The sequence below is a fragment of the Magnolia sinica genome, chromosome 7, assembly GCF_029962835.1.
Source record: "Magnolia sinica isolate HGM2019 chromosome 7, MsV1, whole genome shotgun sequence".
NCBI classification, from domain to species: domain Eukaryota; kingdom Viridiplantae; phylum Streptophyta; class Magnoliopsida; order Magnoliales; family Magnoliaceae; genus Magnolia; species Magnolia sinica.
The window spans coordinates 96,129,263-96,143,924 of record NC_080579.1 but is presented as its reverse complement, the minus strand read 5'-3'; the positions used below and the strand labels follow the sequence as shown (position 1 = coordinate 96,143,924).

The following is a 14,662-nucleotide window of genomic DNA, read 5'->3' as shown; positions in this document are numbered from 1 at the left end:
CCTCGAATGTTTGTGGACTTATCTTGGGCTTGGCATGGCAATCCCATTCCTAAAAGGCAGCAAGCAGCATGGCAGCTTGCTTTACTAGCTATCCTATGGGATATTTGACGGGAATGGAATCGTCGATGTTTCCTCATCAAGCGAGGTCCGTGGGAAGAAGTTATGTGGCAATGTAAGAGATATGCTTTAGATTGGGTATCTGGAAGTAACAATGTTGTCATTGATGAAATCTTAGTTATATTTGGGTTGTAATTTTCGGTTGTTGTTGGGGGCGTTATCCTTGGGATGTATTTTTTGTTGCTTTGATATTTGTCTTAGCAGCTTCTCAATAAAGGTTACCCATTAATCTTCAAAAAAAAAAAAAAAAAAAAGGGAAGAAGAAGAAGAGAGAGAGAGATTTCTCCCAAGCATCACTGAGAAAACAGCATTGTACTCTTTCATGCTCCGCACAAGAATCTTGAAACAAATTTGATGTGAGTTTGCGAAATAGGAGCTCGTGGAGATAGCTAAATAGCAGGTAGCATGTTATTGCAATGGACTGCGATTGGACATCAAGAGAGAGTTGGTGATTGTCAAGTTTAAGAAAGTGTGGATGAAGCGTATCAAATAGCATGGAAAGTGCAGTAGTGGAACAAAAATAAAAAGATAGCTAGGAGTTTCTCGCATACTGACTTGACAAAGTCGAAAGGGGGTGCCTCCACCCCTTGCACTGTTATGCTACATGCAGACAATCAAAGAGCGCATCCTGCCATGATTGCCAATGGTTATACCTACAGGACCACCCTCCAGGTCCTAAGGCAACTCATGAAGCAAGAGGGACATCCAAGAGAGACTGTAGAAGTTACTTTCTTTTACAAATGTGGGTGAAAAAGGGCATCTTGCAGCTGCATGCTCGTTGAAGAACCTTAACATGCTTGAAATGAGAGCCAAGGATGAAGCATCAAAAGAAGGAGCAAAGATGGACGCAAACAAGTTAGGATCTCTTGAATTAGAAGGCCGATAGGTGGAGAATAGCTTTAGTCATTGGTGCAGCTAATCTTGACCGCTGAGAATTACCAACATCTTCAATGCATGGATTACCAAGGAAAAACCATCTCAGTGATTATTGACAGGGGCAGCACTATAAACCTCTTCTCCAAGAGGTTGGTAGAGCAGTTGATGATCAAAATAGAGAAAAAACCGCACCTTACTAGGTTGTTGGGTTAAACGATGAGACTTTGCTAGTGACCCATCCTTGTCTGGTGGACTACTTATGATGGCAACATTACACTGAATCAGTGCAGTGTAATTTTGTCCCAACTAGCACTTGCCACCTCCTAGTTGGTTGTCTGGATGTGATTGACATGTTTGGTATTGTTGGTTCACTAACACCTATAGCCTCATGCATGACAAGAAGAAGATCACCCTCGAACCAATGAAGGATGATTCTCCATGAAACGATAGACAAGATGGAGACCATTGATGTGACAAATGACATTGTAGGCAATGGCAAGAAGACATGGAACCTGCTGGCAGGTGTGATGGACAAAAAGAAGGCAACTACATATTATCCAGGAACGTTGAGCAGAATAGAAGGTGCTTCCGCTGGTAAGAAGAGAAACTGCCAAAGGTGATTTGTGCACAAGGGTGCAAGAGGAAGATGGATTAGCTTACGTTTTCACTCAGCAGGACATGAGCTGAGAAAGATAGAGCCTTAAAACTTTCTTCTTCCCTAAAGATAGATACCAAAGCATGAAAAAAATTTGAGAGCATCCAAGTCATCCACAGTAAAGGGTCAGTTTGCAAGTGCCCAGAAAAAAAGAAGTCAAGAGGACAGCTGGTTGCCACCCAATTCTTAAATGGAATGACCTTAGCACTTAGGTCCAGTCATCAAATTTTTAAATTGAGGCAGAAAATGGGGGAGGAACAGCGGGACAGATTATTTTGGGAACTTAGTTTAAATAGATAAATAAAAACTCGTGTTAGTTCACTCCTCAAGAGAGGATTACAAAAGGTAAAACCGCGCAATATTCGAGCTGCCTGCTTGTGTTCTCTTTCCATCTTTTGCTGGTTATTTTTCTTTCTTTTATAAAGTTGGGGCTACTTACAAATAATAATAATAATTTTTATTTTTTATTTTTTTACGGGCCTTTTGGGTGCCTGTAAGTTCTTTTAAGTTGTAAGTGACTTACTTACAGGTGAAAGTTACTTACAGGTAACCTGTTTGGATGTAAGTTGTAAGTCACTTACAGGTAAGTTACTTTTTCTGTTTGGATAACCTGTAAGTTACTTACAGGTAGAAAGCTGTATATTCACATCGAGCATAGTTTAGATTGGGGAATCATTCTAAAATGTTATAATCATATAAAAAAACATGGGATCAAATATGTTATTTTGTTAAGCCCATCAAGATGAATATTTGAGATAATTATTAAGCTAAACCAATCATCAAGTGGGTTATAAAAGTGGGCCCACGAATTCAAAAAATCTATAATATGGAGTAATAACTTAATTTAAGCATCGAGAATAAACTTAAAAACATTAATAGAAAATCTAATAATTAAATTACTTGCATTCCAACTATGCAATCTGATGTAATTTCCGAGGGCCAACGCATCATCAATCCCACTCTATCATCAAATTTTTTCTCATTCTCCAATGAGGAGTTTGATGCTCAGGATCTAAGAGATTCACCAACACTAATGTAGATCGTTAAATTACTTGCATTCTAACTGTGCAATCTAAGAGATTCACCAACACTGCGAGTACATCACAGGATCACCAACCACAGGCCACAGTGAGACCAACCAAATAAACGATCTACAGGATCACCAACCACAGGCCACAATCCCTGACAGTTTCATGGAATGCTGCATCACATGGTCTGTTCGGATTAGAGGCCCATAACACGTGTGAAAAAATACGCAGGTGCGTATAAGTGACTGTTTGGATGCCAGCGTGCCTTATAGAGTAACGTCAAACCACTCCCGTTTTCAAAGGAGAAAAAAAGGGTAGATGAAACCCTACCGTTTTAGGAGGAGAAGAGACGGAAGGCAGTAACTGCAGCGAGAGATTGCAGAGACGGAGAGAGAGATTTGGTGGGTTGGTGCGTTTCTCCCTCTTCCCCTCTTTTTAAAAATCTGACCGTTGAGCCTGTAAGGGCCTGTTTGGATGCCTGTAAGTTCTTTTAAGTTGTAAGTGACTTACCTGTAAGTGACTTACAGGTGAAAGTTACTTATAGGTAACCTGTTTGGATGTAAGTTGTAAGTCACTTACAGGTAAGTTACTTTTTCTGTTTAGATAACCTGTAAGTTACTTACAGGTAGAAAGCTGTATATTCACATCAAGCATAGCTTAGAGTGGGGAATTGTTCTAAAATGTTATAATCATATTCAAAAACATGGGATCAAATATGTTATTTTGCTAAGCCCATCAAGATGAATATTTGAGATAATTATTAAGCTAAACCAATCATCAAGTGCGCTATAAAAGTGGGCCCACTAATTCAAAAAATCTATAATATGGAGTAATAACTCAATTTAAGCATTGAGAATAAATTTAAAAACATTAAGAGAAAATCTAATAATTAAATTACTTGCATTCCAACTGTGCAATCTGATGTAATTTCCAAGGGCCAGCGCATCATCAATCCCACTCTATCATCAAAGTTTTTCTCATTCTCTAATGAGGAGTTTGATGCTCAGGATCTAAGAGATTCACCAACACTGATGTAGAACGTTAAATTACTTGCATTCTAACTGTGCAATCTAAGAGATTCACCAAAACTGCGAGTACATCACAGGATCACCAACCACAGGCCACAGTGAGACCAACCAGATAAACGATCTACAGGATCACCAAACACAGGCCACAGTCCCTGACGGTTTCATGGGATGCTGCATCACATGGTTTGTTCGGATTAGAGGCCCATGACACGTGTGAAAAAATACGCAGGTGCGTATAAGTGACTGTTTGGATGCCAGCGTGCCTTATAGAGTAACGTCAAATCACTCCCGTTTTCAAAGGAGGAAAAAAGGGTAGATGAAACCCTACCGTTTTAGGAGGAGAAGAGACGGAAGGCAGTAACTGCAGCGAGAGATTGCAGAGACGGAGAGAGATTTGATGGGTTGGTGCGTTTCTCCCTCTTCCCCTCTTTTTAAAAATCTGACCGTTGAGCCTATAAGTGACTAACAGGGAAGTGACTTCCCACCCCCATCCCCCTGCAGTTTTTTGTTAGATTTGCCTGTAAGTGACTTACAGGTTGTAAGTTACTTACAGGTGATTTTTCTCCCCCAAACACCACCTGTAAGTGACTTCCCTGTAAGTCACTTCCCACTTACCCAACTTACAGGCATCCAAACAGGCCCTAAGTGACTTATAGGGAAGTGACTTCCCACCCCCATCCCCCTGCAGTTTTTTGGTAGATTTGCCTGTAAGTGACTTACAGGTTGTAAGATACTTACAGGTGATTTTTCTCTCCCAAACACTACCTGTAAGTAACTTCCCACTTACCCAACTTACAGGCATCCAAACAGGCCCTAAGAAGCAGGGCGGACTGGTCTGTCTACATATCATGGCCGGACTGAAAAGTCCAGTGCTGCAACTCAAGCAGGGATGAAGCATGAATGCTCAACTCAATGATTAGGGATGCATCCAAACAAACGCACTGAAAACATTAACAGAAAAAAGAAGCCGAAAAGGGCCGTGACCTGTGGATCAGCAAGAACAGCAACCTTCCCTCGATTGCCAGGATTTAGTTCGCCACCGCTCGTCTGCACAAGCAAGCAAAGAGATGTCAGTGGCGAATAAATACCCACTGAATCTAAAATAAGAAGAATTGAAATAGACCATCATGGGAGAAAGATCCATAATCGAGTAAGCCATTGCAATGGAAAACAACTAATGTAAATGGAATATGATATAATCAGCAGAAGAAAAAAATGTATAATTTGGATAGAAAAGAAGGGGCATTTGAAACTATAGAGAGAGAGAGAGAGAGAGAGAGAGAGAGAGAGAGAGAGAGAGAGTTGAATTACCGAAGAGGAGGGATTAGGCCAAGAGCATGACCAGAGCGGGATCCAAAAGGCAATCATCTCACCGTAAAGGAGGCTGATGGTCCATACGCAGCAGAGGAAGATGGTCAGCTTCCACAGGCTCTGCATCTTCTCCTTTTTCCCGGTTTCAAAATCGGCGGTCCCTCTTATTCACCACCGTCGACGCAGTGCTTTGACGGTAGATGTATGGATGCGGACAGTCGAAGATACACACAGACGCGCGATGAGCAATGACGGACACTCTCCCGTCTTTTTAGGATGCATCGCTCATTCCGACGCGGATTGGGTATTACCACGGCCGTCCCGGTAGCGGATTAGCTGTTTACCCGGGTAACAGCTAAGTGGGTGTTACCCCTACCGTTTGGGGCCGACCTTGATTAATTTTTTTCATATCCACGCAGCCCATCCATTTTTTTTCAGCGGAAGTTAATCCAAAACCTATTCTTGTCCAAATCTCTGGTGGACCACACCACTGGAAAAAGTGATAAATTACAATTAAAAGCTTTTTTTTTTGCCACTAAAGTTTTTATCAGTCTAATATTTATATTTTACCTTCTCCCAGTTCTGTTTGACCTTATTAACAGATTGAATGATAAATAAACATTACGGATCTGCTTATAGTGGAGCTTGGAAAGTTTTCAATGGTGAGCATTCAATCATCATTCTTGTGGTGTGGTTCACCCGAGATTTGGATGTGTTTGTTTTTTGGAAACGAGTCCTAAAATGGACTGGAAAAATGAATGGACGGAATAGATATACAGCATATCATCAAGGTGGGCCATGTGGTAAGGTTAACGCTCACAATGTTGTTAATTGGGTAAAACCTGCTCCCTGCCAACTGAGAGCCGGGCATTTAGTCGAGTCGGACCGAGTTAGGGCTAACCCACCTCAATTTGATTTTGAAATAGGCCTGACCCGAACTCAGCTCAATTCGACTCGACTCGACTCGGTACCGAGTCCAGGATGCATGTACAGATCTGAATCCAGGTCTGGCTTGGACTAATCAGAATCGAGTCCGACCCGGTAAAATGTACCGAGTCGGCTCGATTTGGTACCGATTCAAATCGAGAGATGAGGGTGGGAGGGAGTGGAGAGGAGAGAGAATAGGACGGTGGTGAATCCGGTGATGGCGGTGGGTGGAAGAGGAGGGTGGGAGGGAGTGGACAGGAGAGAGAGAGAGAGAGAGAGAGAGAGAGAGAGAGGAGGAGGAGTGTGGTGATGGTAGTGGGTGGTTGTCGGGCTTGGAAGAGGAGGATGAGGGAGGAAGAAAGAGTTCGGGATCGGGTCAAGGTGGGGTTGGGTGTGGGGTATAAGGTTAGGGATACTTAAAAACTAGGGTTTTTTATTATATATATACCCAAATTCGAGTCGAGTCGGTTTCAGATCGAGTCGAGTCTGATCAAATCGAATTTCAGGTCGAGTTACTAGATAACTCGTACTCGACTTGGTTTGAGTTCGGATTAGGCGAAGCCTACTCGGTTCGGACCAACTCACCAATTTGATTTGGGTCGAGTTGGGTCCGAACAAGTCGGACGAGTCGAGTCGGTTCATGCCTAGTTCAGTCGCCCATCCAGAGCTAGGCATGTACATAGGCTACAAGGTGTCACCGTGACGTATGGGTTTTATTCATAACGTATATCCATTTTTCATATCATCTAAGTGCATATTTGGATTAGCTCACGTCATAGCAAATACTGAAAATTTCATCCATTTTACCTCAAGAGCCCACCTTGTGTTATATGAGCTATCCATCTGTTGATGTAGGCCCCACGTGTTGATTACCTCTCTTTACCAGATGCATTTAATCAAATCGGTAATAAGTTTTGCAATTTAAATCTTTACTCAAGCACATGCCTTATTTGTTGCGGAAAAATGTTTGCACATGATCAACGCAGATGTGGCTAAATAGAAAATTCTAAAATTAAATCAAAAGTCAAAATGGCCAAACTAAAACAAGAGACAAAATTTAAAGATTTGTGTTTTGACAATATGCTCATTCATAGAGCAGTAATACATGACTTTTTTCCTCACTATAAATAAGAGAAACAGAAATACATGCCCTATGTCTCTCCCATCATTGCAAGAAATCTCACAGTAAGGAATACCCTATAAGACAAATACAATAAATTCAAAATACATCTTTCTAACTATGACCCTCCTTTTATAGACTACATGAGAGTGCATGAGCCAAAGTACCAGGAGAAATAGTATTTGGCGTATTGCATCTATGTACTGATGTAAGTATGAGAAAGATACTTGTGTAATGGGGGTGGGAGACATCTTTTTGTATGAGACGTTATCTACTATGATAACATTCTTCCACTTGAAGACTAGATTCTTTATTAATGCGAAAAACACTTCCCGATAACAGTTGCCCAAACATCACCAAACACTAGGTAACAACAAGTGCAAGAAAAGCCCTGCACCAAACAAACCTCTCATTGCGATAGGCTTCACTAGCATGTCTATTACACTATCGTCGGTGTGAATCTTTTGCAATGAATTTGATCATCTTCTATCATATCACAAAAAAAAAAAAGTAATACTGAATTGATATGCTTGATTCGAGCATGAAATACTGGATTCTTCACCAAGTTTAATGCGTTTTGACTATCATAGCGAATCACCACCACTTTTTACTTAAATTTCAATTATTCTAGCAACATTTACAGCCAAATAGCTTCTTTGCATGCTTATATAGCTAATATATACTATTCTTTTATAATAAATAAGGTCAGTACTGACTACAATATCGACATCCAACAAATTGCACTGTTGGCAAAAGAAAAAACATAAACCATTGTAGATCTTCTTTTTTTAACTTTTTTTACAGCATATGGTGTCCCCGCCCCTTTTGAAGCAATACTATTCCCTACGGATACACACAATCACTCGCAATCACGTGTATTGGGTAATACCGAGGAGGCAAGTCGAACTCACACCTGTATGGAGCAAATTGAAATTGTGTGTATAGTCTATTGCGACACCATATGCTATGCTTAAAAGTTTGGCAGAGCTTAAGGTTACAACTAAGTCCTATAAGGGGGTGAATAGAAACCACTTAAAAAATCATTGATTAATTAAAACAATTTATAAATTCAAACTAATAAGGTAAATAATACCTAGGCTTTCAAGCCAGGTGGCTTCAATCACATGGATTACAAATATATGTAATAATAAACAATTAGTCTATGAGAATATAGTAATATTGCATATGAGATGTACAAATGTAACGCCCTGAAAATCAGGGGTCGAGCAGGTACCCAACTCCCGAGTTCCAACGTATCACTTATGCAACAAATATAATGATAATTTGATGTTGTCCATGTTAGTGCATAAAACATGAATGAGATTAAGCTAAATCAATGAATCATACTCAAGGGACAGTTGAATTCTCACAAGCGGAAGACTGTGATAAGGGGAGACCATATATATATATATATACACCATTGTAAGTCCCCAAAGTATGAACTCATTGTCAGGTTAAATAGTTACAAGTACTGATTCAAAGTACAAAATGTCAAAAGAGTGGTAGTCCTCTACAAGCATAAACCCTGAAGCCCCGATGATTCAGAACGGTCTACGAGAACCCGCCTGAATACTGCATGTATGGGAATGCCTCCTCATCATCCTCAAAGTCCGGCTCCGCCTCGCAGGCTACGCCATCATCTGAACCTACAACAGGGTCTGGTTGATGTGTACAACACCGTCCCGTAACGTGGGAGTGAGTGATCAACTCAGTGGAACAATAAAGCAAAGGTTAACATGTTATCAAACCAATCAAGCAGTAATGATAAAGCAGCACAATCAGACATCCCTAAATACTTTGATTAATGCAAGAATGATATGAAATAATAATGCATGCCCTCGCCTGCGCTCCCTCAGCGACTTCATCTCACGATCGCGCATGAAACACTTCCTCAGTGCTTGACCTGCTACGCCAAACGCACACGTAATGCGGTGCATGAGCGTGATTACCAAGTTCTTATTAGTCCTTTTCATACAGCAGGATTGGGAAGCTAAGGTACCTCCCTTATATCATTTCTCAAACAGTGATCCATTCTAGGGTCGTCAGTCCTAGTAAATCTCATACGATGTTACGGTTCTAGGTCACTGCAAAGGGCTCGTCACCTTATCAATGTAGGCCTAGTATGTACTCTGGTTACTACGTAAAGGTTCGTCGCCTCTACGCGGTCTTAGAGTATGCTCGAGGTCACTACAAAGGGCTCGTCACCTTATCTGTGTAAGCCGACAGCTCGAATACAGTGTCTCATACCACCATATTCGACTCACGAGTTTGGGTTGCTCACTGGTCACTACGAGGAGGCTCGTCACCCCAGCGTAGGCTAACAGCTCGACCACAGTGTCCCATACCACCATGTCCGGCTCATGAGTCTTAGCGGATCGAGGTACCGAGGTTAAAGGGGTTGCCACTGGTGAGTTTGGTACCTTAGATTTAAGTAGTAGCGTCCATACATGATGAACATACATTGGGTCAATCGAGTTACTTGACAAGCTCGACTGGTACGAGTGCACCTCGAATTGATCGACATGAAGTGCACGAGCACTCCGTGTGGCCTAACCACTGTCGACAACCGAAGTACGGCTCGGACTCATCGAACACGTCCTGCGTGGCGAAACAACCTTAACCACCAAAACAGGGCCTGTTACCGATTGCTTGGACTATACTATAGTCTCAAACATATTCAGATATGAGAAATATGTATACATGACAATCATACAGCATTTAACAATCAATGTAAACATAGAAAGCATTTGAATGTATAATGAAACACATATAACATGCCATTCTACATATACGTATTGTACACAAACCATGCTATTTAGATTACAACAACTTGAAGGAATTTATGCATATAACTACGGTAGTTGGGAATCCTATCCCAACAACCCTATTAAGTACAATTCATCTAACTACTTCACATACAGTCATTGTGTCACACACTTATACTACACATATCAACATACACTACATATGTTGATTATAACATATATGTGGACAAATCCTCACAACAAAGAGTTATCATGCACATAACAATTCATGTATTTACATTCCATAGAATGACTGACACAAATCATAAATTCATGTCCATTCAGACATTTCAACAAACACATACACTTTAACATACACGTATTAGACTAGTTATAACATATATCCTGGTAAGCAATTTTACAAAGGAGTTGCCATATACACAACGAGCACATATTTGTGGTTAATAATCATGACAAGCATAGATCTAAATTCCATATTCATTCAATCATATCAACAAACACATGGAATACACTATATTCAACATATTTCATATATATGTGTAAAGCACGGGAAATGTCGTATTTAAGCATGTGATAGCAATCAAGTCAGTCATAAATCATTAACTGACATTGAAAGCCTTGAAAACCATAACCTAAACATTTATAGTCTGCAGCTTACGCCAGCAAACACGTAACAGATTCGTTTTAGACACCTAACCCTTGTCAACGGCGGATTGGCAACCTACAGTATGAAATAGGTTAGCTATTACATTACTTACAATGTTTGAGGTTAGGTTTTCTTACCTAAAAATGGAATTGGAATCACCCGTATAGCGATACAGATAGAGTGACTAAATGCATGGAGCAACGGGATCAAATCCCAGGATGAATCTCCAACTCTCACTCTCACTTTCTCTCTCTTTTCTTTCCCTTTCCTTTGCTCTCTCCCTTAGGATTTAAAAATTCGTATGGAATATTAGAGAGAGGGTTTAAGGCCCTTATATAGGCCCAGGTCGGATGGAAATGGCCCCAGGGCGAAGGTATACTTAGGTTATATCCAAAGGGTGTCTGTTTCAGCCCAACGGAGCACTTCTGGTGGCCCCTTTTCTACGTGCGGTCCGACTTAAGCTCCCTGACGCTGGATCTAGGTCAGGCTGAGTTTTCGCTCCGATCGGGTTTGCAGATCGACCGTGGCAGACCAGTTTCAGTTCAACGGTCACGGTCACTCGATCAGGGCCACAAGAACATTGCCATGTATGGGACATTTTTCCTGATCCAAGGGTGTATTTGGGTTAGATTCTGACGGTTTAAATCCTTATATTTGACCCGCAAGCGACACGACTCAGATTACTTAAATTCGGATTTTATTTCTAAAGATATTCACATTTCTCACACACTTTGCTCCAGGCTCAAGTTGTGCATTTTTAGACACAATTAAGACTTGATTTTCGAGGGGGTTGTCAAGTCCAGTAATGCGGTCATAACTGTATAGTTTTACGGTTATCGGACTTTCGACGTGCGGTCCAGGTCCGATACGGAGTTTCGGTGTGCTCCCGAGAGCAACCAAGTTTAAAGGTGAATTCTAGATTTCAGGGTAATGTAGCGTCAATGACTCTGTACGTTTCGGGTCTTGCAGATCATATTTAAAGTGATTAGTGCTAATTGCACAAGTACTATAGTTTAACAGTTGCTAATATTAACCTAATTTCTAAAGGTTTTAGTCCTAGGTGATTTCTGCTTGAGGTGGTACTCGGGTCCTTATACGGATTTTTCCGAGACATTACAACAAACTATTCAACTCATAGCATACATTTAATTATACATCAATATAATTAAATGAATTGAGCTCATAAGCATAAATAAAAACGTCTATAAATAACAATCCTAAATATAAGCATGTACAGTGGTTTGACTACTTGCATATTCCACTCATAGCATACATTTAATCTTGCGATAATAAGCAACTAGTTTATAAAAAGATAGTGATCTTGTGTGTGTGATGTGCAAACTATTCAACTCCTAGCATACATTTAATTATACATTAATATAATTCAACGAATTAAGCTCGCAAGCATAAATAAAAACGTGCATAAATAACAATTCCAAATATAAACATGTATAATGGTTCGACTACTTGCATTTTTCACTACCGATAAATATGGTTCTTGAGACATATCCGACTTCTCCACTTTTATTATAAGACACTAATATAAAGACAACTTGCAAGTAATATAGAATTAAGTATTGATTGGGTTATAATTCTGCATGTTGAAGAGGCACAAAACTATTTTAACATGGCCATTATGGGTTATCAAGAGTTTTATGTTATTCGCGTCTCTAAGTATGGTCATCCCAAGAATTTGATCAATGATACTAAGATCATTTATATTAAAATCATATCTAAACAAGCTTTTAATACTACAATAATATTTTTACTAGTACCTGCAACTAGTATGTCATTCACATACAATAACAAGATAATAAAGTCACAATTACCATAGCTATGAACATAGTCACAGTGGTTTGCCTCACATATATGAAATTCCAAGCTCACAATGAAGTAATGGAACTGCTTGTACCGCACCTTGGTACTTACTTTAAATCATACAACGATTTGTTCAACCAACAAATTACATTCTCCTTGTTTTTTCTAATAGATCTTTCGGGTTAAGTTATAATTTCATTTATCCAGATTCCCTGTGGAAAACTAATTTTTACATCTAATTGCTCTAGCTCAAAGTCAAGCATCACTGCTATACTCAACACAATAAGAATAGTGCTTAAACGAATAACTTTGGAGAATTTTTGTATTAAAATCAATACCTAATTTTTTTAGCATGTACTTTTAATTTGGATATGTATTTTTAAATATTCACGTCAATATCAATTTTTTACTTATAAATCCATCTGCAACCAATAGCCTTATACTTTTTAGGTAGTTTAACAAATTATTTAGTCTTATTATTATACAAAGCTTTCATTTTCCCTTCCATGGACACTCTCCACTGCCTAACATCCACAGATTCACATGCATTTCGGTATGAATAAAGCTTACACTATCCTGTCATACAAGCGTAAGCTTAACATAATACTTGAGCCAAACAAAGGATTTTGTAGCTTTTATTGGTCGGCCTTAATCACTTTGAGTTTCAACATCTAATATATTGCCTATATATTTTTCATTAGTCCTGTCTTTAACGATATTATTAACTCGTTGAATATCTAAATTCATTAGTTAATTTTGAACATTGTTTTAAGATTTCAATTCAATTATCTCTCATGACTTTAAACTCAACAATTCCATCTCCTTCTACAATGAATTTTCTTTAAAAACCACAAATTGTAGGAGATGTCACCCACTCTCGTAACAATATTTGGTCAAAATACATTGACAACCACTATCCGTATAATGGATAAGTCATAATTACTTATTTGTAATACATTACCACGATAAGTGGAAATCCAAACAAGCCCCCAAGGTACAAGACAAAAAATAAAGGAGATCCAAAGCTCAACTAGACGACACCATAGGAAGCAAACGGTGATAGTGACACCCATGGTTGAAACATTCACAGGGCCAACCGCGATGATTAATTGTCATCCAACCTATTCATAAACTCACATACAATTAAATAAAAGGGGAAAAAAACAAATCTTAGCTTGATCCAAAACTTCCATTGCCCTAAAAAGGTTTTTAATAGTAAATGTCTAATCCTCATGGTATGGTCCACTTAAGCCTTGAAACTAACTCATTTTTGGGCTTGTACCCTAAAATGACATGATAAAACAAACGAATAGGTGTGGATAAAAACCATACATTATGGTGGCACTCAGAGCCCCTCTTCATTTCTAGTTAGTGACGGTGGCGGTAATACCCAATCCATGTTCTGCTCCTTCGACCCTTTGTGTTTTCCTTATCATTTAAATGGTGGCGGCGGATGGCTTTGCACACCTCGAGTTATTAAACAATCATAGTTGTTCAACAAGAGTTAGACAATTAGGGAGTCTGGTGGATATGGTTACAGGCTTAGATTCAACTCCTAATATTTATTTGGTAATTAGATGGTTAGGAAAGTATCTTATACATGTTAGGAAGGTATCTTATATATATTTTAATGGGAGGCATATTGTGCAGCAAAGAGCTCACCTCCCTCTACCTTTGTGTGAGGACTCAATGAGACCCAATGTCAGGTATGTGCTTTATCCACATCATTCATCTGCTTTTTCAACACATTTTTGGGCATAGCTTAAAATTGAATCATATCCAAAGCTCAATTGGGCCACACCACAAACACTGGTAGTGATAATGACGTCCACCTTGGAACCTTTTTGGGCCCACGTTGACGTTTATTTATTATCTAATCCATTCACAAGGTCACCCAAACATGGATTAATGAAAAACACAAATATTAGCTTGATCCAAAATTTTTGTGGCCATAAATAAGATTTCAATGATAAGTGTTCAATTCCCACAATTTCCTATGGCAATCCAATTGAAATTTGGATATACTTTAACTTTTGTCTCATGCCCCAGTGTGGATGAAACACATCCATAATGATGGCCCCCACAAAGTCTTCACATAAAGGGTGATGGGCATTTCACTTTACAAACCATGCCCATTCTAATGTCCATGCAACTCTCAACACTTGCATGCTTCCGAGGGTTACCTACCGGAATCACTTTCACTAATGCTGAGAAACGACTTAATGCCGATGGAGCCCACCTTGTCCATTAGGTCCATTAACACCCTTTTGAGCCTTGATTAAAAAATAAAATAAAATCAGACTAATTCGACGATTAGATTAGCCCACCCATACGGCTATACTTTAAGGGCTTGTTTGGTTTTCTGAAATTC

At 39.5% G+C, this 14,662-nt stretch overlaps 1 protein-coding gene across 1 annotated transcript in view; it reads right to left on the bottom strand.

Moving 5' to 3' along the window:
• Positions 1 to 5,445, bottom strand: part of LOC131251842 (uncharacterized protein C630.12) — a 39,542-nt gene extending 34,097 nt beyond the window's left edge. Inside the window, exons 1-2 of the mRNA XM_058252831.1 lie at positions 5,016 to 5,445; positions 4,689 to 4,751 (exon numbers count right to left, since the gene is read on the bottom strand). Coding sequence (XP_058108814.1) covers positions 4,689 to 4,751; positions 5,016 to 5,141 — 189 coding nt within the window. The 5' untranslated portion in view covers positions 5,142 to 5,445. The remainder of the gene's footprint in view (positions 1 to 4,688; positions 4,752 to 5,015) is intronic.
• Positions 5,446 to 14,662: the final 9,217 nt, after the last annotated feature.